General features: G+C 46.3%; 1 protein-coding gene across 2 annotated transcripts in view; it reads right to left on the bottom strand.

The window, feature by feature from the left end:
• The window catches only part of ndufs1 (NADH:ubiquinone oxidoreductase core subunit S1), a 54,653-nt gene extending 30,716 nt beyond the window's left edge, over positions 1-23,937 (bottom strand). Inside the window, exons 1-8 of one of the 2 annotated variants that reach the window (XM_078206634.1) lie at positions 23,808-23,937; positions 20,671-20,761; positions 15,260-15,351; positions 13,029-13,136; positions 11,928-12,004; positions 7,245-7,326; positions 3,336-3,466; positions 1,680-1,865 (exon numbers count right to left, since the gene is read on the bottom strand). In XM_078206634.1, coding sequence (XP_078062760.1) covers positions 1,680-1,865; positions 3,336-3,466; positions 7,245-7,326; positions 11,928-12,004; positions 13,029-13,136; positions 15,260-15,351; positions 20,671-20,761; positions 23,808-23,813 — 773 coding nt within the window. In that variant the 5' untranslated portion in view covers positions 23,814-23,937. Of the gene's footprint in view, positions 1-1,679; positions 1,866-3,335; positions 3,467-7,244; positions 7,327-11,927; positions 12,005-13,028; positions 13,137-15,259; positions 15,352-20,670; positions 20,762-23,186; positions 23,404-23,807 lie in introns of those variants that run through there. The other variant, XM_078206635.1, reaches the window with a different exon arrangement.
• Between the last annotated feature and the right edge of the window lie 114 nt (positions 23,938-24,051).

Here is a 24,051-nt window from a genome sequence, read left to right as displayed (position 1 = left end):
GTCATAATTCCGGTGGATTCCAACAGTTTTGCTTGCATTCCGTGCCAAGGATCATTCCACCTATGAACTGTTGTGTATCTGCCAACTCTGCGTGGTCCAGGTGTCAGACAGAAGCTGTTTTATTTTAATATCTGCATTGCTATCGGCTGGAACACTATTGCTTTGACACATGGGTGGCACAGTGGTTAGCACTGCTGCCTCACAGCGCCAGGGACCCGGGTTCGATTCCCGGCTCGGGTCACTGTCTGTGTGGAGTTTGCACGTTCTCCCTGTGTCTGCGTGGGTTTCCTCCGGGTGCTCCGGTTTCCCCTCCCAGTCCAAAGATGTGCAGGTTAGGTGGATTGGCCATGCTAGATTGCCCCTAGTGTCAGGGGCACTAAGTAGGGTAAATGCACGGGGTTATGGGCGGGATTCTGATCGGTGCAGACTCAATGGGCCGAATGGCCTCCTTCTGCACTGTAGAATTCTATGATTCTATGAAATCCTAATCTTGAGGTTTCCCATGTCTCTGTGGGTGGTATACAACTCACCTGACAGGTCTTGGGTGAAGGTGAAATTTCAACTCACGTAGCCTATTGCCAGAGAGGGAGACAGAAAAGTCAAGGAAGGGAAAGGAAGAGTCAGATGGATCTTGTGAAACGAAGGGAAAGGTGGAAATTGGAATCGGAAGCTGAAGAAGTTTCTCAATTCAGGGTGAGAGCAGGACACAGCACGGATACAGCCAGCTGAGAGAGGAGGGGATCCGAGTAGGATCAGACAAGGAATGTTCCACATATCCCATAAAACGACAGACATTGCCAAGGCCTGTGTGGGTACCCGTAGCAACATTGGAGGAAGTGTGAGGAGTCAAAGCAGAAACTGTTCAACAAGAGAGCAATTTCAGTCAGGCGAAAGGAAACAGATTGGCAACAGTGCTAACCATTGTGCCACTGAGACGCCCCAGTTGACATCAGCTATATTATCACAGACATTCTGGACTATAATGGATGCTTGCAACAGTTCAAGGGAGAAGCAGACAGCTCTGAGAATGCCCTCAGGGTGATGGAGGTGTAGAGAGGTTGGGCATCCGTGACGAAGAGGACATGGATAGGGCCAGGAAATTGGAGACTTTTAAAACGACGGAGTGCATCAAGGGTCACAGATGTAGGTGGGCTGAGACCGGACATGGAGAGAGAAGAATTGAGTCATGGTAGGAAGAAATCAGCTTAGTGGGGCAGGAACTGCTGAGTGACAGGTCTACCGGGATATTGGGAAGGAGGTGCAAGCGAGCTTATACAGGGTTGGAGAAGTATGAAATGGGAAGCCAGTGAAGAGGTTGATGACAGTTCTGAAAACAGTGTATTGATGGTGGGTGGTGGGGTCATGGTTCAGAGGGAAGCAGGAGGAAGAAGATGGATTTTTGTTGAGTAAAGTTTTTACGGGATGTAGAACGAAGGCAGGTGAATGGAATTGAGGTGCAGATATAGTGAAACAGGCTGTAATATGTACTTTGTTCCTACGTTCTTCACCAGGGAGACAAGTAATTGGTGTATCCTTGTACCCCTAACACTACATGGTGCATCGCATCAGCAACCCCAAACCTATGTTGCTGCGTATACAGTCAGAATGTACAAACATGCATAACTGCTACAAGATACTGCAAAGGGGTGTGCTCATTGACAGTTAAAGAAATGCTGCACCTGGTCTCCCACGGTCTGGAAGTGAAGGCATAAGGCTTAGATGTCAAAGCTCCAACAGGACAAAGGTCGATGACGTTCCCTGACATTTCAGACATGAACATCTTCTCGATGTATGTGCCGACCTGCATCTCATTTCCTCTTCCTGTGGTGCCCAGGTCATCCACGCCTGCCACCTCACTGGCAAACCTGTAGAAGAGCAAGAGTTACATTCTCGTTCTGTACGATTGTTTGTGTTCAGTAAAGGGAAACAGGACAGTTCCCCATTTTTCACACTGCCCATCATTAATAAAGATTCCCCTTCAGATATCGTGCAGTGCGGAAACCACGTACCTCTGTCTCCCCAACTCCAATGCCTGTGAGCTCACCAAGTACAGCGTCTGAGCTGTCACAAATTGTAAAGTGAATGTTTTGTTATGGTTGTGCCAAAGTCGTCATTCAGACGCCATTTATGGAGCATCTTTCATGGTCGCAAGATGTCCCAAAACAGTTTATAACCAATTAAATATTGGAGTCACTGATGTAATGCAGCGGCTCGGTGGCACAATGGTTAGCACTGCTGCCTCACAGCGCCAGGGACCCGGGTTCAATTCCGGCCTCAGGACACTGTCTGTGTGGAGTTTGCACATTCTTCCCGTGTCTGCGTGGATTTCCTCCGGGTGCTCCGGTTTCCTCCCACAATCTGAAGACGTACTGGTTAGGTGCACTGGCCGTACTAAATTCTCCCTTAGTGTACCCGAACAGGCACCAGAATGTGGTGACTAGGGGATTTCACAGTAACTTCATTGCAGTGTTAGTGTAAGCCTTACTTGTGACTAATAATAAAAAAACACAAGGCAGCCAATGTGGGCACTGCAAGCTCCCACAAGGAGCAATGGGAAAGTGACCAATTTATTTGAATGACGTTGGCTCAGGGGTTAATATTTCTCAGGCCACCTGTGCGGCTCTTCTTCAAAATAGTTCCATGGGATCTTTCACATCCACTTAAAAAGGCAGATGGGCGCTTGGTTTAAGATCACAGTTGAAAGGTGGCACCTCCAACAGAGCAGCACTCCGAGTGCTGCACTGGATTAGCAGCCGACATTTTGTCTTCTAGACTCTGAGTGGGACTTCAGGGGAATACATGCTAACACTGATCCACAACCAACACCGTACAGTAAGGACCCAATTCATAGAATCTCTACAGTGCAGGAGGCGGCCATTCAGCCCATCGAGCCTGCACCGACAACGATCCCACCCAGCCCCTATTCCTGTAACCCCACACACATTTACCCCGCTAATCCCCCTAACACTAGGGTCAATTTAGCATGGCCAATCAACCTATCCCTGCAACCCCATTTATTAACCCTGCTAATCCCCCAGACACTAATGGACAATTTACCATGGTCAATCCACCTAACCCGCACATCTTTGGACTATGGGAGGAAACTGGAGCACCCGGAGGAAACCCACGCAGACACGGGGAGAACTCCATGCAGACAATGACCCAAGCCGGGAATCGAACCCAGGTCCCTGGCGCTGAGGCAACAGTGCTAACCATTGTACCACTGAGATGCCCCAGTTGACATCAGCTATATTATCACAGACATTCCGGACTATAATGAATGCTTGCAATAGCAAGCAGTGTGTTTATAATCTAAAGTGGCTTTGGGCAGGTACCTGATGCAGCGCGTGCAGTGGATACACCTCGTCATTATCGTTTTCACAAGGGGCCCAATGTTCTTGTCCTCCACAGCTCTCTTGCCATCTGTAAATCTGCTCCGGTCACTGCCGAACATCATTGACTGATCCTACACCAATTACAAATATCACACAGGAAATATATAATAAGAATGACAACAGGCAGCAAATAACAGACAGAACACAAGTGGGAATGACTGGAACTATCAAACTGAGTTTGACTGATTCAAAATGCTACAACTCCCTGCCTGCACTGTGTAATTTCCAATTTCAGGTTTTCTCTGCCTATGTAAATTTGTCATATTATAATTATAGAACTTTCACTGGTGGGCAGTGTCATTACAGCACGTGTTTACCAAAGCAATTTCCACTATAAATCGAGACATTGAGGGTCATAGAATCCCAACAGTGCAAAAGGAGGCCATTCAGCTCATCAAGCCTGCACTGACAACAATCCCAACCAGACCCTATCTCCATAACCCCACATATTTACCCTGCTGATCCACCTGATACTAAGGGGCAATTTAGCATGGTCAATCACCCTAACCCACTCATCCTTGGAGTGTGGGAGCAAACCGGAACACAAACCGGAAACCCACGCAGCCCGGACATTCTCTCTTCCACCTTCTTCAGTCAGGAAAAAGATGCAAAAGTCTGAGGTCACGTCCCAACCGACTCAAGAACAGCTTCTTCCCGGCTGCTGTCAGACTTTTGAATGGATCTACCTCGCACTAAGTTGATCTTTCTCTACACCCTAGCTATGACTGTAACATTACATTCTGCACTCTCTCCTTTCCTTCTCCATGAACGGTATGCTTTGTGTGTATAGCGCGCAAGAAACAATACTTTTCACTGTATGCTAACACATGTGAATAAATCAAATCAAATCATAGACACGGGGAGAACATGCAAACTCCACACAGGCAGTCACCCGAGGCCAGGTCAAACCCGGGTCCCTGGCGCTGTGAGGCAGCAGTGCTAACCGCAGTGCCACCGTGCTGCCCATGGGGTGACAGGAAATGTATGCAGACACAAGGCATTTAATAAGTATGTAGGTGTGTGACCCCTGGAGTGCCACGGTATTCAGCTCTGTGGCTTATGAGGGTAAAGTGTTCAAACGCCACCAGTGCAACTTGACAAAACTTATCTGCAGCACTCATTTGAAATTAATTTTATCTTAAAGAATGTCATACAGCACTTCTGCTGGATTTATATCCAGTGCCAGTTTTAATATTCTTAAAATTATTCTCATTAGTTCCCGAATAGAAATAGGCTTTAACAAATAACTACGCAAGAGTTTCTTATCTAATGTCTTCATCGCCTCATTCTCCACCAATTTCACCCTGAAAGCCAACAGAATTCCTATGTAGTATTCTTGTAAAAAATTGAGCAATTCCATTCAGTTCCAAGTCTGGTTTAGTTTATTCATCCTAACCACTGCACCCCCGCCAAAAAACAAAACTGGGGTTTTTGTGGAGATGGGCAGCGTGGTTGGTGCAGGCTTGGAGGGCCGAAGGGCCTGTTCCTATGCTGCAATTTTCTTTGTTCTTTCTTTCCTCCTTTCCCTACAGCTTTAGCTCTCCTCCCCAAACACTCTGCACCTTTCTCGGCACTCCACTGATGCTGTTCTTCCAGGTGCTGCTTGAAGAACTCTGGCCGCATGTTACTTGCTGGGATTTTTCCTTCATTTTTGGCTGAGAACTCGTGTTCACTGTTTGCAGCCAACTGATGGGCCAGTTGAGGAGCGCAGTGGGCAAACATCTCCGATATTAGCTGTGTTTTAGCACTCCGAGGGAGCATACTTAAGGAGCAAAATACTGCAAGTATCTCAAGTTATACTTGTAAAAGGGATAAAAATTCACCATTGTCATGAAGGATGACAATTATTGAGGCCCTCACATCTGTTCCACCATTCAATTAGATAATAGTTGATCTGCATTTTAACTCCATCTTCCTGTCACCCATACTTGACAAAACTGTATCAATCTTGGCTTTGAAACATTTAATTGCTCTCCAATGGCAAGTTTTTTTTTAGGAGGCGGAGAATTCTACAGAGTAGAATCCCACTACTGTTTGTGTCAGTAAACTACTTCCAGACATCATCCCTGAATGGCCCAGGTCTAATTTTAAAGGTTATGCTTTGTTCTGGGCTTCATAAGAGGAAAGACCTTCTCAAACCCTTCAAACGGGTGGGCGTCATGATGGCACAGTGGTTAGCACTGCTGCCTCACAGCACCAGGGACCCGGGTTCAATTCCGGCCTTGGGCCACTGTCTGTGTGGAGTTTGCACATTCTCCCCATGTCTGCGTGGGTTTCCTCCGGGTGCTCCAGTTTCCTCCCACAGTCTAAGGATGTGCAGGTTAGGTTGATTGGCCATGCTAAATTGACCCTAGTGTCAAGGGGATTAGCAGAATAAATGTGTGGGGTTACGGGAATAGATCCTGGATGGGACTGTGGTCGGTACAGACTCAATAGGCCAAATGGCCTCCTTCTGTTCTGTAGCGATTCGATGAAACACCTTCACTGCCTCAATGAGATCACCCCTTCATCTTTAATATTCAAGAGAACACAAGTCTGCAATCTATCATCATTTGAACACCGATAATCTTGGCATCATTTACTTAAATCATACAAATACCTGACGTCATTGTGAACATTATTGCGCATGCCCCATTAATAGCAGGTGAATCAATGCCATGGGACGAAGCATGGTAACCTCCATTACTCAGCATGGACAAACACTGGAATCTTCATCATGGGGTGTGTGTGTGTTTATTTTCTGGGGTTAGAACATATTCTCTTGAGTCATGCTACACACAGGGCTGGAAGACCATCTCAACAGCTAGTGTAGACAGTTAACTCTGTTCACGGGGGAGAGACAAATTATCAATTAAGGTGGCGACTTGCCAGCCAATGTGTTTAGAGGGCAGCAGGCAATTCCGTGTGCGTGACCCACAGCTTTGTGGAGGGGAGATGTCTCACACTAGTCTGTAACAGATCTTCAGTCCTGCATGTTCCATTATATTACAGTTCATGTAGAAGTGAGCACCTGAGAAACCCACAGACAAAACTTCACAGATAAACCACATCATGGAGGTTGTCTAGGTTTTTAGGCACAAAAATACTCCACTTTTTATTACTCTCGAGTCCGAAGAGAGGCAAATCCAAGGATCCTCTGTATTAATCTTCTGCCCCATTTAATTTTTACTTTTAATAATCTTAACTATTTGTAGCACGGGGAGAATGTGCAAACTCCACACAGACAGCGACCCAAGCCAGGAATCGGACCCGGGTTCCTGGCGCTGTGAGGCAATTTTCTCAGTCCACAGTTTATTCAAAGGGGTAAAACCATGGAATCCTACTGTGCAGAAGGAGGCCAATTGGCCCATCAAGTCTGCAAAGACCATAATCCCACCCATAACCCCATGCATTTACCCTAGTTAGTCCCCCTGACACTGAGGGGCAATTTAGCATGGCCAATCCACCTAGCCTGCACAACTTTGGAAGACCGTGGGAGGAAACCGGAGCACTCAGAGGGAATCCGCACAGACCCGGAGAATATGCAAATTCCACAGTCACTCGAGGCTGAACTTGAACCCGGGTCCCTGGCGCTGTGAGGCAGCAGTGCTAACCACTGTGCCATCCATGTGTCTAAGTAATAGTGTTCCAGCCGATAGCAACGAAGCTTTTAAAATAAAACAGCTTCTGTCCAACACCTGGCCAACACAGTGTTGGCAGATACACAACAGTTCATAGGTGGAATGGTCCTTGGCACAGGATGCATGCAAAACTGTTGGAATCCACCAGAATCATGACATCTTTATCCTGTTGTATCTTCACTCATAGGAAACAATCTTTTCCATTCATCACTATCAATTGTCGTGGTACCTGGAGATCACATTCTCCTGCTTGGTCACAGATGGGACAGTCCAATGGATGATTAGCCAGCAGGAATTCCATCACACCTTCCCTGTTAAAATAAAACAGAAATGAAGGTATTATCAAGGAAGATAAATCCCCGGGACCGGAAGTGTATCCCAGGACACTGTGGGAGGCGAGGGAGGAAATTGCGGGTCCCCTAGCAGAGATATTTGAATCACCGGCAGCCACAGGTGAGGTGCCTGAAGATTGGAGGGTGGCAAATGTCGTGCCTTTGTTTAAAAAGGGCTGCAAGGAAAAGCCTAGGAACTATAGGCCAGTGAGCCTCACATGTGTGGTGGGCAAGTTGTTAGAAGGTATTCTGAGAGACAGGATCTGCAGGCATTTAGAAATGCAAGGGCTGATTAGGGACAGTCAGCATGGCTTTGAGAGTGGAAAATCATGTCTCACAAATTTGATTGAGTTTTTTGAAGGGGTAACCAAGTTGAGGGCCGTGCAGTTGATGTTGTCTACATGGAATTTAGCAAGACCTTTGACAAGGTGCTGCATGGGTAGGTTATTGCACAAGGTCAAATCTCATGGGATCCAGTGGGAGGTAGCCAAATGAATACAAAATTGGCTTGATGACAGAAGACAGAGGATAGTTGTAGAGGGTTGTTTTTCAAACTGGAGGCCTGTGCCTCAGGGATCAGTGCTGGGTCCACAGTTGTGTGTCACTTATATTAATGATTTGGATGAGAATTTAGGAGGCATGGTTAGTAAGTTTGCAGATGACACCAAGATTGGTGGCATAGTGGACAGTGAAGAAGGTTATCGAGGATTGAAGCGGGATCTTGGTCAATTAGGCCAGTGGCTGATGAATGGCGGAAGGAGTTTAATTTAAATAAATGCAAGATGATGCATTTTGGTAGATCAAATCAGGGCAGGACTTACTCAGTTAATGGTAGGCCTTTGGGGAGAGTTACAGAACAAAGAGATCTAGGGGTATAGGTTCATAGCTCCTTAAAAGTGGAGTCATAGGTGGACAGAGTAGCGAAGAAGGCATTCAGCATGCTTGATTTCATTGGTCAGAACACTGAATACAGGAGTTGGGGTGTCTTGTTGATGTTGTACAAGACATTGGTAAGGCCACATTTGGAATATTGTGTGGTGTCCACGTGCATAGATCCCTGAAAGTTTGCACCCAGGTTGATAGGGTTGTTAAGAAGGTGTACGGAGTGTTAGCTTTTATTGGTAGAGGGATTGAGTTTCGGAGCCAGGAGGTCATGTTGCAGCTGTACAAAACTCCAGTGCGGCCGCACTTGGAGTATTACGTACAGTTCTGGTCGCCGCATTATAGGAAGGATGTGGAAGCATTAGAAGGGGTGCAGAGGAGATTTACTAGGATGTTGCCTGGTATGGTGGGAAGGTCTTATGAGGAAAGGCTGAGGGACTTGAGGTTGTTTTCGTTAGAGAGAAGGTTAAGAGGTGACTTAATAGAGGGATACAAGATGATCAGAGGATTAGATAGGGTGGATAGTGAGAGCCTTTTTCCTCGGATGGTGATAGCTAGCACAAGGGGACATAGCTTTAAATTGAGGGGTGATAGATATAGGACAGATGTCAGAGGTAGGTTCTTCACTCAGAGAGTAGTAAGGGCGTGGAATGCCCTGCCTGCAGCAGTAGTGGACTCACCAACATTAAGGGCTTTTAAATGGTCATTGGATAAACATATGGATGATGTAGGTTAGATGGGCTTTAGATTGGTTTCACAGGTCGGCGCAACATCGAGGGCCGAAGGGCCTGTACTGCGCTGTAATGTTCTATGTTCTGGTCACCCTATTATAAAAAGGATATTAAACTAGAAAAAGAGTGCAGAAAAGATTTACTAGGATGCTACCAGGACTTGATGGTTTGAGTTATAAGGAGAGGCTGGATAGACTGGGACTTTTTTCTCTGGAGCATAGGAGGCTGAGGGGTGATCTTATAGAGGTCTACAAAATAATGAGGGGCATAGATCAGCTAGATAGTCAATATCTTTTCCCAAAGGTAAGGGAGTCTAAAACTAGAGGGCATAGGTTTAACGTGAGAGGGGAGAGATACAAAAGGGTCCTGAGGGGTAATTCTTTCACACACAGAGTGGCGAGTTTCTGGAACAAGCTGCCAGAGGTAGCAGTAGAGGCAGGTACAATTTTGTCTTTTAAAAAGCAGTTAGACAGTTACGTGGGTAAGATGGCTATAGAGGGATATGGGCCAAACATGGGCAATTGGGACTAGACAAAGGGCGGTGTGGACAAGTTGGGCCAAAAGGCCTATTTCCATGCTGTAAACCTCTATGACTCTAAGTGAAGCTTGATACAATATATATGTACAGGAGAATGAAACATTATCTTCTTGTTCTGTTTTGAACAGTGAATGTTCCAATAACACACAATGCATCATTAGAGCTTGTTGGGTTTCCTGGGGTTTGCCAACAGAGGGACGATGTGTATCTCAACAACATTTTTCAATCCACACCGAAGACATTACATTTTACTATCCCGCAATACAGTGGAGATCATAGAATCCCTACAGTGCAGAAGGAGGCCATTCGGCCCATCGAGTCTGCACCGACCACAATCCCACCCAGGCCCTATCCCCATAACCCCACATATTTACCCTGCTAATCCCCCTGACACTAAGGGTAGGTCAAATGGGATGGTCAATGGTAGGTCAAATGGGATGGTCAATGGTAGGTCAAATGGGACGAAGTACAATATAAAGGGAAAGACTCTTAGTACTGTAGAGGATCAGAAGGACCTTGGGATCCGGGTCCATAGGACTCTAAAATCGGCCCCGCAAGTGGAGGAGGTGGTTAAGAAGGCGTATGGTGTGCTGGCCTTTATCGATCGAGGGATTGAGTTTAGGAGTCCGGGGATAATGATGCAGCTATATAAGACTCTCGTCAGACCCCACTTGGAGTACTGTGCTCAGTTCTGGTCGCCTCACTATAGGAAGGATGTGGAAAAGATTGAAAGGGTGCAGAGGAGATTTACAAGGATGTTGCCTGGATTGAGTGGCATGCCTTATGAGGATAGGCTGAGGGAGCTCGGTCATTTCTCCTTGGAGAGACGAAGGATGAGAGGAGACCTAATAGAGGTATATAAGATGTTGAGGGGCATAGATCGGGTGGACTCTCAGAGGCTTTTTCGGGTGGAAATGTCTGCTACAAGAGGACACAGGTTTAAGGTGCTGGGGGGTAGGTACAGGGGAGATGTTAGGGGTAAGTTTTTCACACAGAGGGTGGTAGGCGAGTGGAATCGGCTGCCGTCAGTGGTGGTGGAGGCGAACTCAATAGGGTCTTTTAAGAGACTCCTGGATGAGTACATGGAGCTTAATAGGATGGAGGGTTATAGGTAGGTCTAGAAGGTAGGGATGTGTTCAGCACAACTTGTGGGCCGAAGGGCCTGTTTGTGCTGTAGTTTTTCTATGTTCTATGTTCTAATTTAGCATGGCCAATCAACCTAACCCGCACATCTTTGGACTGTGGGAGGAAACCAGAGCACCCGGAGGAAACCCAAGCAGACTCGGGGAGAACATACAAACTCCACACAGACAGTGACCCAAGCCAGGAATCGAACCCGGGTCCCTGGCGCTGTGAGGCAGCAGTGGTAACCACTGTGCCACCGTGCCGCCCCCGGATGTTTCTCCCATTTCCCTGCAAATTATTTTCCCGGTCCTTTTTCCACAGGTTTCTGTTGCGCATCTCACAAAATTTGTCAGCTACATTAATCGCACCAGTTTACAATTTCCTTCATGAATAAAAGGAATTTAACGTGGATGAGTGAGAGGTCATCCATTTTGGCTGGAGGAATAAAAAGACAAATTATCTAAATAGAGAGAAACTTCAAAATGCTTCAGTGCAGAGGGATCTGGGCGCCCTCATGCACCAGTCGCGGAAAGTTAGTATACAGGTGCAGCAGGTAATAAGAAAAGCAAATGATATTTTTGCACTCATTGTTAATGGAGTAGAGGATAAAATAGGGAAGTGTGGTTGCAACTGTGCAGGGCATTGGTGAGACTGCATCTGGAGTATTGCGCACAGTTTTGGTCCCCTTACTTGAGGAAGGATGTAAATACATTAGAGGCAGTTGAGAGAAGCTTCACTAGATTGATTGCAGGGATGAGGGGTTTGTCTTAAGAGAGATTAAGCAGTTTAGGCCGATACTGGAGTTCAGAAGAATGAGGTGCAATCTAATTGAGGTATATAAGATGCTAAAGGAGACTGACAGCGTAGATGTAGTGTGGATGGTCCCCTTATTGGATGTTCTGGAACGAGGGGCCATAGTTTAGACAAAGGGGTGGCAGATTTAAAACAAAAATGAAGGGGGATTATTTCACTCAAAGGGCCATGAATCTCTGGAATTCTCTACCCCAGAGTACAGTGGACACTAGAACACTAAACAAATTTGAGGTAGATAGATGGGTTAGTGGGATGAAAGGTTACGGGGAGCGAGCAGGAAGGGTGAGATGAGGCCGAGATGAGATCAGTCATGATCGGATTGAGTGGCGGAGCAGGCTCAAGGGGCTGAATTGCCGACTCCTGCTCCGAGTTCTTATATTATGTTCTTTTATCAGATTGCAATTGAACCCTGCAGACAAGAGGGTGTTTTCAGGCCTTTGTAACTGCACGTTCACAGAATGATCTGTGAAGGGGTTTCGTACATACGATACCTTGCTCTCTTGCTTTTCTCGGAGTTAGTAAGGATGTTCCACCCTTTCATCACAGGCATAGCACAGGCAGCCACAGGCTTAAAAAAAACCAAAAAGGACAACACAATTTGTAGTCAACTTACATCAATAACAGAATAATGATATACTGAGTCAGAATAACAAATATATATAAATTGTTACCTTTTCAATATCATGGGGGGATAGATTCAATATTTATAACACTTTCTACTCAATTCATTTTAAAAAAGTGGATGGTTCATTTTGGTCTGCTTTAAAAGTTAATGTATTTCAAAAATTACAAGTAATAGCAAACGAAGGCTTTCTTTGTCAATAATCTTCCTTTGGTCACTGATGTGCAGTGCCCCTGCCACCACAGCATAGCATCCATGTACAGGTGGCAATTCTGCACTGTGTTGGAACAGGGCAATGAACGGTGGGCAGGGCAGAGAGAGAGGGAAGGAGGGAAAAAGAGACAAGAAATTTTGTACCTTCAGCGGGAATGCCTACTGGTACAATGGTTGAAATGGCCTGCTATAGTGCTGAATGAATAAGTTCTGATTTTTATTTCCCATTCTAAATCACTCTGTCCCTGTGATAGAGAAATCCTTTCTCCCAGTTCTGCTCCTGTGGGAACACCATTGCTTCCTTTGGCATGGAGACCCCCTCCTTAAATTAGCCCATTTCATGACAAATGGAATTTATTTCCCAGTACCATCATTTTCCATAGAATCCCTACAGTACAGAAGGAGGCTATTCGGCCCATCGAATCTGTACCGACAATAATCCCACCCAGGCCCTATTCCCGTCCCCCCACACATTTACCCTGCTAATTCCTCTAACACTAAGGGGCAATTTAACATGGCCAATCAACCTAACCCGCAGATTTTTGGAGTGTGGGAGGAAACCCAGAGGAAACCCATGCAGACACGGGGAGAACGTGCAAACTCCACACAGACAGTGACGCGAGGCCAGAAGTGAACCCGGGTCCCTGGCGCTGAGGCAGCAGTGCTAACCACTGTGCCACCCTGCCGCCCCATCTTTTCTAGTATGTATATCCAGTTGGGAGCTCTTCCCCACTGCAATATAAAACACTCCCGTTACCTTGGGTGCCTTCTCGATTTCCACCAAACACATTCGACAATTCCCGGCAACGGACAGCCTGTCATGGTAACAAAACCGAGGGATCTGGATGCCAACCTTCTCACAGGCCTGTAATCAGGAGAGAGACCGGGTCTGTCACATTATTTCCTGAGTTAAGATCCATTTTACATTTCTTTGGCAAAGTTCTCTTGTTCAGAGTGGGGAGAAGTGCTGAGCTAATGGTCGGAATTTTACCGCCCCACCCACCACGGGAATCGGGAAGGACAATGAGGAGGCCCGTTGGCCCCGGGCAGGATTTTATGGTTTCGGGATGAGCGAGGCTGAAGCATCCTGTCCAATGAGTTGGTGGATAGATGGATGACGTTACCTTGCACTTAGACGTACTGTATCAGTTGATCTCAATGGGGCACCATAATTTTCTGTGGGATCATACATTTGACCCAAATCCAAATGATCCCTGCAGGGAAGTACAAGTATACATGTGGTTGTTGATTAAGATGTGGAGATGCCAGCGTTGGACTGGGGTAAACACAGTAAGAAGTTTAACAACACCAGGTTAAAGTCCAACAGGTTTATTTGGTATCAACTAGTGGCATTTGCTACCAAATACCTTTGGACCGTGGGAGGAAACCGGTGCACCCGGAGGAACCCAAACAGACACAGGGAGGGCGTGCAGACTCCACACAGACAGTGACCCAAGCTGGGAATCGAACTTGGGTCCCTGGCGCTGTGAGGCAGCAGTGCTAACCACTGTGCCACCCTAATTATGGGGGACAGGCAAGGAAGTGCAATCAAGCCCACAACCAGATCAGCCACGAACTTATCGCTTGGTGGAGCAGGCTCAACGGGACAAATTTTCCATTCACATTCCTATATATTGAATTGCCCTTTGAAATGATTATTGAGTCTGCTTCCACCACCCTTTCAGGCAACGCGTTCCAAATGCTAACAATGCGCTGCATTGAAGAAAATTCTCATCTCTCCTAGTTCACGCACTAGTCATCTTAAATTAGTGTACTCTGGTTACAGAGCCTCCGAATAGTGGAAACAGTTTCTCCTAAATCCCTCATAATTTTGAATACCACTAGTTCTATATAATGTTATAAAATTCAAATTTTTGGGACTTTTTTTTTAGTCCAAAAGTCACGAGGTCAGCATTTTCCACGGGTAATTAGTTTGAGGGGTTGGCATGTATGCTTGATTTGTGTCCAACTGAAATCCAAAAAAAACAACACTGCAATGGAATAAAGTAAAAACATACAACAATAAAGATTTCATCGTAATTACCATTCATAATCTGATCACTTCAATAATTTGAATAAATGAAAACAAAACTTGAATGCATAAATATTTTAAGCATTTATTTATCAGTACTCATTTTCATACATTAATAATGCAATTGAATCATTAACATTTCCAGGATTATACTTCAGTTTTGACATATTTTGGACCGGAATCCTGGAAAAGCCAGGCTCGACTTAAACACAAGGGAGCGATCTTACCAAAAAAATTCTAAGTGCCGGACAAGCGTGCAAACGAGAGAGAATCACACCCATTTTTTGGGTGAGCTCTCGAACACTATCTTATGCCACTTAGAGAAAGAGTGAGGCAAAGTGTGATTCTTGCCAGGAGGGGGAGTGGGTGGAGCTTATTCATGCCAGGAAGCTGGCTGCTGAATGCTAGAGGGCACCATTGCACATGCACCTGATCTCCCAGTAAAGTATGCACTAACATTCTTTGCTCTGAGAACAATCTCAACTTCTCTGCTCTCTTCATGTAACTGAAGATATCGACATATTAATGGGAATTTGACTGAAATTATCAACAGTTACAAGGCTCTATGCAATGGGAGGTCAAAAACATTTTCAATTCCAAGTCTGGACATGTGGCTCTCTCTCCTACTAAGTAAAACAGTAAACACATTGGCGAGCAGCAAGGGAACCCAAATTTAACTTTGTGGGTCTCAGACAGTACACTTTCCTCCATCAACCCAACTCTCAAAGCCCAGGCAACTGGGTCCTAATTGTGGCTTGGATAATCCAGGGACACAGGATCAAATGACAACAAACATTAGTATTGTGCTTGTCATCCATTCCAGTAGTTTTATTTACCCTTTGGCTTCCTCCCCTGCCAAAATAACTCTCTGCAGAAATCTCCTCTTAACCCTTTCCAGCATGGCCCAAGTCTCAATTTACAATGCTTAGGTTTACTGACAGAGTCAGCTACCGTACCTGTAGGACAGTGGTTCCAGGCTCCACCATCACTTGCTTGCCGTCAATGAACACTTCAACCAGGTTGCTAGCTGCTGAAGCAGTGGTGCGAACTGAAAAATACAAGAGAGTAACCAACAGGTTGTTGCATCAACATGAAATGAATTACAAGGTGCCATTTTAGGATTACAGTACATCAGCGAATAATGCACCGGAATAGTATTTGCCAAATTAGGGCACACCAGCAAGTGACTTTTTTGTGGTGGGATGCAAGTTGGACAAAATATCAAGAAATATGGTCAAGATTTTCAGAGTCATGGTAAGTGCAGGGGTGTGAGACTAATCTCTGTCAAAGAGCCAGTACAGGCTCCATGGGCCAAATGGCCTCCTTTTGTGACAGCCCATGACCTCAGGATATCCCAAAGTATTTTGCGGCCAAAGGAGATACTTCTGAAGTGTGGGGGTCACTGTTGTAATGTGGGAAACGCAGCAAGCGCCCTCAAACAGCAAGGTAATCATGTCTTGATATTGTTTTATTGAGAGATAAATATTAGACAGGGCAAGAGAAAACTGCCTTGCTCTTCTTTGAAATCGTGCTATGGGGTGCTTTGCATGCACTCGAGAAGGCAAAAGGAGCCTCGGATTAATGTTTCATTTGAAATATGATACCTTCGGCAATGTGGCACTCCCTCAGTACTGAAGTGTAAACTGAAATTATATGCTCAAATCTCTTGTGGAACTTGAACGCCTTTGCCTTGTGACTCAGAGGCAAGAGTCCTACTACTGATCTGTGATTGATGCATAAAATAAACTTTTGGCGGTAAAACTCCACACAGCACCATTCCTGCTGCAACCACTGCTGTTGGCTGACAATGATGGGCCATTTTAAGGCCCCAATTACATGTCTTTTGGTCAAATGTGTTTGAACTTCTTGTTTCTGCTGGTATGGACAATGCTTGCAGTGAATGCAAAAGGTACAGAATGGTCTGGTATTTTGACATTATTTTGATTTGGAGAAAGTTTGAGGGATATAATGCTTTATCACATCTCTCTCGATCACTTCATAGAGTAAGTTATTTTCATGGCACAAAGCCCCTGTTGTTGCACAGCAGTCATTTCTCACATCAAGACCCCACATTCGGCAATGGGATAAATGACCAGTTTTTTGCGTTAAGGCAGAACGTTGGCCTGGACACCAACAGAATCTGAGTATTTTTCAGATAATGCCAAAGGATCTTTCAAAGGGAAGTGATAGCTGGGATCGCAGTTGAAGGATGATGCAGCACTGAAATGTGACATCTGAGGTTATTTATCATAGAATCATAGCATCCCTACAATGCAGGAGGTCATTGGGCCCATCGAGTCTGCACCGCCCACAATCCCACTCAGGCCCTATGCCCGTAGCCCTTCATATTTACGCTGCTAATCCCCCTGACACTAGGGACAATTTATCATGGCCAATCAACCTAACCCGCACATCTTTGGACTGTGGAAGGAAAGCAGAGCACCCGGAGGAAACCCAGGCAGACACGGGGAGAACATGCAAACTCCACACAGACAGTGACCTGAAGCCGGTTCCCTGGTGCTGTGAGGCAGCAGTGCTAACCACTGTGCCGTCCCTTTATATGACTTTATTCGAGTCACAAAGTGGAACTTGAACCCATGACTTTCAGATTCAGGAAACAGAGTGTTGCTCACAGAGCTAGGGCTTACCCTCATCACCTCCCAACAGATTTTATAAATCCGTGCAACAGAGAATGGCTGCAGGTGAAGCGGGGGGGGGTGGGCAGAGAACGACAACTAGTGAAGCATGGGTGGCAAGAACGATCATAAATTCAGAACATTGGATGGGGCACAGCAGTGAGCAACGAGAGAGAGATTCTGAAATTAAAAAAAATTAAAATGGAGATCAAAAGACTGAAAAATAACAAGGCAAAATTCTTCCTATGTGTTTAAGGCAAAACATCACCTGCAAAAAGGACAATGAAATCAGTTCCACATTAATGACACAAAAACAGAAACTGCTGGAAAATCTCAGCAGGTCTGACAGCATCTGTAGAGAGAGAATAGAGCCAACGTTTCAACTGCTTCATCAGAGCTCTGTTTTGTTTCAGATTCCAGCATCAGCAGTTTTTTGCCTTTATCCGTATTAATAATTTTTTACAACCCACATACTAGTTTGACATTAGCACTTAATGTAAGCAAGCAAATCTTAGGCAGTACTCCCAGCTCCAACCACCCCCATTATATGTACTTGTCTGACACATGCACTTAAAAAAAAAATCCACATACGGGGCAAGGAGCTGAAATTTTTCAGCTGGCTTTTTTGAGACTGACAATTTGCAAAGCGCCGTTCAAAAGCATACAGCTCTCTGTAGAAGCAGTTGGATACAAAATTGGTGAGATGACAGAAGGTGGTTGTAGAGGGTTGTTTTTCAAACTGGAGGCTTGTGACCAGCGGTGTGCCCCAGAGATTGGTGCTGGGCCCACTGTTATTTGTCATTTCTATTAATGATTTGGATGAGAATTTAGGGGGCATGGTTAGTAAGTTTGCAGATGACACCAAGGTTGGTGGCATAGTGGACAGTGAAGAAGGTTATCTAGGATTGCAGCAGGATCTTGATCAATTGTGCCAGTGGACTGATGAATGGCAAATGGAATTTAATTTAGATAAACGCAAGGTGATGTATTTTGGTAGATCGAACCAGGGCAGGACTTACTCAGTTAATGGTAAGGCACTGGGGAGAGTTATAGAGCAAAGAGATCTAGGGGTACATGTTCATAGCTCCTTGAAAGTAAAATCAGAGGTGGACAGGGTGGTGAAGAAGGCATTCGGCATGCATGGGTTTCATTGGTCAGAACATTGAATACAGGAGTTGGGACATCTTGTTGAAGTTGTACAAGACATTGGTAAGGCCACACTTGGAAAATGGTGTGCAATTCTGGTCACCCTATTATAGAAAGGATATTATCCAACTAGAAAGAGTGCAGAAAAGAGTTGCTAGGATGCTCCCGAGACTTGATGGATTGAGTTATAAGGAGAGGCTGGATTGACTAGGACTTTTTTTCTTGGAGCTTAGGAGGCTTAGGGGTGATCTTATAGAGGCCTATAAAATAATGAGGGGGCATAGATCAGGTAGATAGTCAATATATTTTCTCATAAGGTGGGGAATCTAAAACTAGAGGGCATAGGTGAGAGATACAAAAGGGTCCAGAGGGGCAATTCTTTCACACAGAGGGTGCTGAGTGTCTGGAACGAACTGCCAGAGGTAGTAGTAGAGGTGGGTACAATTTTGTCTTTTGAAAAGCATTTAGACAGTGACATGGGTAAGATGGGTATAGAGGGATATGGGCCAAATGCGGGCAATTGGGACTAACTTAAATGGTAAAAACTGAGCGGCATGGACAAGTTGGGCCAAAGGGCCTGTTTCCATGCTGTAAACCTCTATGACTCTAAGCACAGAGCAGGTATGGCAGATACAACAAGACTACCCAAAAGGACGTCAGAAATACATATCTTAAAAGCCCTACTAGGAACCAAGACAATTAAACAAATAAGGGCAGTTACAAGGTCTTGCTGCTGAGCACCAAATTATTTCTTTTTAAAAATTCTATTCTACTTTAGAAGTAATTGTAAGAGAACCTCGGTCTTTTGGCTTGTATTACAGTATTAACTGCAAAAATTGTAAATTTAATAACACACCTCCCCTGCCAAAAGGGACACACAATAAAAAACAATCGCAAGAAATCTCTCAGCCAAAGCCCATGCATACCCTTAAAATGTAGCCAAAAATATTCCACTTTAAAATGTCACGCTCATAAAGTGTGGGGTAACCGCAGAGTAGGAATTGGATGAGTCTCAACATCAAGTACTTTTAGGAATGGCACATAGAGTGATAGATGTACACAGCACAGAAATAGGCCCTTTGGCCCATCACATCTGTGCCAGTCAAAGACAAACCTAACTACTCTAATCCCATTTTCCAGCACTTGGCCCATAGCCTTGTATACCTTGGCATCGCAAGTGCAACATCTAAAAATACTTAAATGTTACGAGAGTTTCCGTTTCCACCACCCTTTCAGGCAGTGAGTTCCAGACTTCCACTACCCCCTGGGTGAAAAGGTTTTCCTCTCAGCCTGTCTCTGTCCTGGGAATCAGCTCAAGGTCACCTCGGAGATCATAGAATCTCTACAGTACAGAAGGAGGCCATTCGGCCCATCCAGCCTGCACCAACAACAATCCCCACCCCATCCCTGTAACCCCACATATTTATCCTGCTAATCCCCCCAAAACTAGGGGCAATTCAGCATGGCCAATCCACCTAACCTGCCCATCTTTGGATTGTGGGAGGAAACCGGAGCACCCGGAGAAAACCCACGCAGACACGGGGAGAACGTGCAAACTCCACATAGACAGTGGGAATTCCCAAGCTGGGAATTGAACCTGGGTCATTGGCGCTGTGAGGCAGCAGTGCTAATCACTGTGCCAATGTGCCATCCCCACAAGGGGGCAAGGTGAAGTCCCTTCCACATTGTAGGGACAATTTAGATTAAAGCTTAAAATATTCAGTAATGCTACCCTCTTTTTCGGTCAAACCAAATAAACAAACTCAGATTAAATCAGGACAAAGTAAAAGGGGCAGCTCCCCAAAAGGAGGGGGAACAGCCCAAACAGAAATCAAAGTACAAAGGAAACTTAAAAACATCAAATTAAAATGTGATTGTCAGGGTCAATAACGCACCCCAACCCCTGCGGTGCCCAACGGGCGCGGAAGGCGTCAACCGCGCCCATGGACACCGCATGCTCCCTCTCCAGGGACACCCGGACGCGAACGTAGCCGCGGTAGAGGGGCAGGCAGTCAGGATGGACTGCCCCCTCGATCGCCCGCTGCCTAGACCGGTAAAGGGTAGCAACTTTAGTACCAGTAGCCCAGAATTGCAATTTCAAATCGCCCCCATAACAAGTTGTGAAAGTGAATCAATAAATTCAGTCATTTGTGGACTGGTATCTTGGGAAAATAAACCAAAACGTCCATGCAAGGATTGTTTTAGAAATCCAAATGTTTCACTATTGCCCTTCAGAGAAGTGACCTTGCCAGTTGGTCTGGCCTACACATGACTCCAGCTCCACACTCTGCCTGCAGTTAACGCTCTTCGGTGGGGTTTAGCAAGCCCATCAGATATAACTGCTGACTGCCCATCAAGGCAACAAGGTCAATAAACCTGACTTGGTTAGCATTACCAAAATGCAGAGCAGAAATCGATGAGAAATTAGCTCATTACTAATTGAAGCACCACAACAATCGTCATTCAACAACGCCCCAATAAATCTGTGCATGGATGTCTAGGAAGTTCACACAACATTAATCACAATACATTGAAATGGTTGACGGGGAGGGAGGGTCACTTCTCATCTCTACTACTGTTCATACCATTGTTCTTTGCTCCCAGGATATCTTTGGCGGACTGGGAAATGCCAGTTAACTTCCTGCGAATCACGGGTAATCGCAGCATGATTGCGACCTGCAAAGGAAGCATTCAGTTAGAATCAATTTACACAAACTTCCTGCTGTGTAACGTGACCCCATCTCCAGCTCTGCCTTAGCTTGCTTCCTGCCAAAACCCTCATCTGGTGATTTTGTTATCTCCAGACTTGACCTTTTTCTTTAAAATTCATTTTCACGGAACGTGGCCAGGCCAGCATTTATTGCCCATCCCGAGCTACCTTTCAGAAGGTGGTGGTGAGCTGCCTTCTTGAACCACTGCAGTCCCCGAGGTGTAGGTACACCCTCAGTGCTGTTAGGCAGGGAATCTCAGTATCTTGACCCAGCGATAGTGAAGGAACGGTGATATATTTCCAAGTCAGGTTGGTGAGTGACCTGGAGGGGACCTTGCAGATGGTACACACTGCTGCCACTGAGCGTCAGTGGTGGAGGGATTGAATGTTTGTGGAAGGGGTAACAATCAGGCGGGGCTGCTTTGTCCTGGATGGGGTCAAGCTTCTTGAATGTTGTCGCAGCTTATTCAACCGGGCAAGTGTAGAGTATTCCAGCATACTTCTGACGTGTGCCTCATGAACGGTGGACAGGCTTTGGGTGGGAGGCAGCGGGTGTCAGTGGGTAAGTTACTCACCACAGCATCCCTAGCCTTTGTCCAGTTCTGGTAGCCACAGTAGTTACATAGCTGGTTCAGTTCAATTTCTGATCAATGGGAGCTCCCAGGATGTTGATAGTGGGGGATACAGCGAAGGTAATGCCATTGAATGTTAAAGGATGATAATTAGATCCTTCCTTGTTGGAGATGGCCATTGTTATTGCCTTCATCTTGATGCATTGGAATCATTATTTAATTATCTCAGTAATCAGTTTCCACAGAATCACATAATCAGGCTCACTACCTTTTAGTGCTGTATTGAATCTTGCAGCCTGCAGCTTCTGTTTCGATAGAGATTCACGTTGGTGACAGTGGGGATCTTCCAGGCAGCTGGTGATGATAATGGCAGACCTGCTCAGGTGGGTTGGAAGTCGTCAAATCAACATCACAGAAGGGCCAGTCTATCATCAACAGCATTCACCACTTTGGAGGACTGTTCACCCAAGCTGGTTTTATTTTGCAGTAAACTGAAACACTGTGATGGCACAGATGTGATGGTCCAAATGCATCCTTCTCTGCTGTAACCATTCCATGAGAATGTCCATTTTAAGACATTTGTTAAATGTTCTGCAAAGCTCCATAACACACTGCAGATCTGTAGCTGTAAAGGAGGTCAACTTGTATGCCGAGTAGATGGAAAATAAATTATTGCTGGGGCCACGGAAAATGGGGGTGTCTTGTACCCTGGGTCAACTTGGAAGGCCCCTTCCAAGACACACAACATCTCGACTTGGGACTGTATCCATATTCCTTCACCGTTGCTGGGTTGAAATCCAGGAACTCCCTCCCTAACAGCGCAGTGAGTCTATCTACAACACATGGACTGCAGCAGCTGAAGAAGGCAACTTACCACCACCTTCTCCAGGACAACTGGGGATGGACAACAACTAACGGGCCTTGCTAGCGATGCTCACATCCCATGAACCAATAAAAAAGTCAATGGGTAGGATTTCACAGCTGCTCATGCCAGCAGGATCTTGCGCCTATCTATTCTAATCCCATTTTCTGGCACTTGGTCCGTAGCCTTGCATGCAGTGGCATTTCAAGACTTTTTGGCTCAAGTCTGCAGAGCAGGGGTTGTACCCACAACTGCCAATGTGAGAAGGAGGGTCCTGAGGTGGTTTTTTTTTGTTCGTGTGATTCATAGAATCCTACAGCACAGAAGGAGGCCATTCGGCCCATCGAGTCTGCACCGAGCACAATCCCACCCAGGCCCTAGCCCCACAACCGCATTCATTTACCCTAGCTAGACCACCTGACACTAAGGATCAATTTAGCACGGCCAATCCACCTAACCCGCACATCTTTGGAGTGTGGGAGGAAACCGGAGCACCCGGAGGAGACAGGGCGAGGGTGCAGACTCTGCATATGCAGTGACCCAAGCCGGGAATCGAACCCGGGTCCCTGGCGCTGTGAGGCAGCAAAGCTGACCGCCGTGACACCCATATTTTGTCTGTACAGCGCGCAAGAAACAATACTTTTCACCAATGCATGTGACAATAATAAATCAGAGCCCCTATTTAAATAGTTGGGGGGGGGGGGAATGGGGAGACTGTGTTTGCAAACTGGATTGCATCAGGACAGGAAATCTGTCCCAACCCCAGCTCCATGTAAGGAGGGTTCCCAGGCAGGGCTGTGCTGCAAGGGGAGCTGTGCTGCCCTCTCAGGGATTCAGGCTCAAGGGCAAAGCCGGGTTGCAGCCCGACTTCAAGGAAGGGTGGACAAAGCTCCAGCAGGTCTCTCCAGATCGCCGGGGCCACGGGGGTGGGGTGGGGTGGGAGGAATCGCCAGTTACCCCAAATCAGTCAGAGTCCAGGATCAAGCCCCTACTGTGGCGTCGCTCTCATCAAACCGGCCGCCCCGCTCCGGCTGCTTTGGCCTGCTCCTCAACCAGAACAGCGATGGCGTCTCTGGCTCGGGACTCGGCTCCTCCCGCTCGCCGCTCGCTCGGCAGTTTCCGGCCTCCCGATCGCCGCTCGCTCGGCAGTTTCCGGCCCCCCCAATCGCCGATCGCTCGGCAATTTCCGGCCGCCCGCTCGGCAATTTCCGGCCCCCCGATCGCCGCTCGCTCGGCAATTTCCGGCACCTCCCGCTCGCTCGGCAATTTCCGGCCCCCCGCTCGGCAATTTCCGGCCCCCCCGCTCGCCGCCCGCTCAGTAATTCCCGGCCTTCCCCCCCGACACGAGGCACCAGCGCAAAATAAATTCGAGCGACATGACGCGAATCCCGCATTACTTTTCCCACTCTTTTTAAAAACCGTCAACAAAAAAGAATTAAAATAAAATGACGATAAAACCGGGAGGAGGGGGCGGGGAAACACGGTTAACGGCCCCGGCTCGGCACTCGGCTCCTTCCGATCGCTCGGTAATTTCCGCTTTTTACCTCCGACACGAAGAATAAATTCAAGTAACGTTACCAGCATTCCGCCGGACTTTTCCAAGTCCCTTCAAAATCGTCACAAAAAGGATTTAATTAAAAATAAGAACACATTCGGGAGGGAGACAAACTGTCGGCGGCTTCGGCCATTTCCGTCAGCCGCCAACCACGTGATCCCCTTTCGTCCAATTTCCTCAGACTGATTTCAACAATGATTATTTTTTTAATGGGCTGTTTCAGGATGAATCAGTGCGGGGAGTAAAGAAGGTGTTGACGGTGATTGT

The sequence above is a fragment of the Mustelus asterias genome, unplaced genomic scaffold (genome assembly GCF_964213995.1).
Source record: "Mustelus asterias unplaced genomic scaffold, sMusAst1.hap1.1 HAP1_SCAFFOLD_1672, whole genome shotgun sequence".
Lineage (NCBI taxonomy): Eukaryota > Metazoa > Chordata > Chondrichthyes > Carcharhiniformes > Triakidae > Mustelus > Mustelus asterias.
The sequence above is the reverse complement of the archived record's forward strand: the minus strand, read 5'-3'. Positions and strand labels throughout refer to the sequence as shown.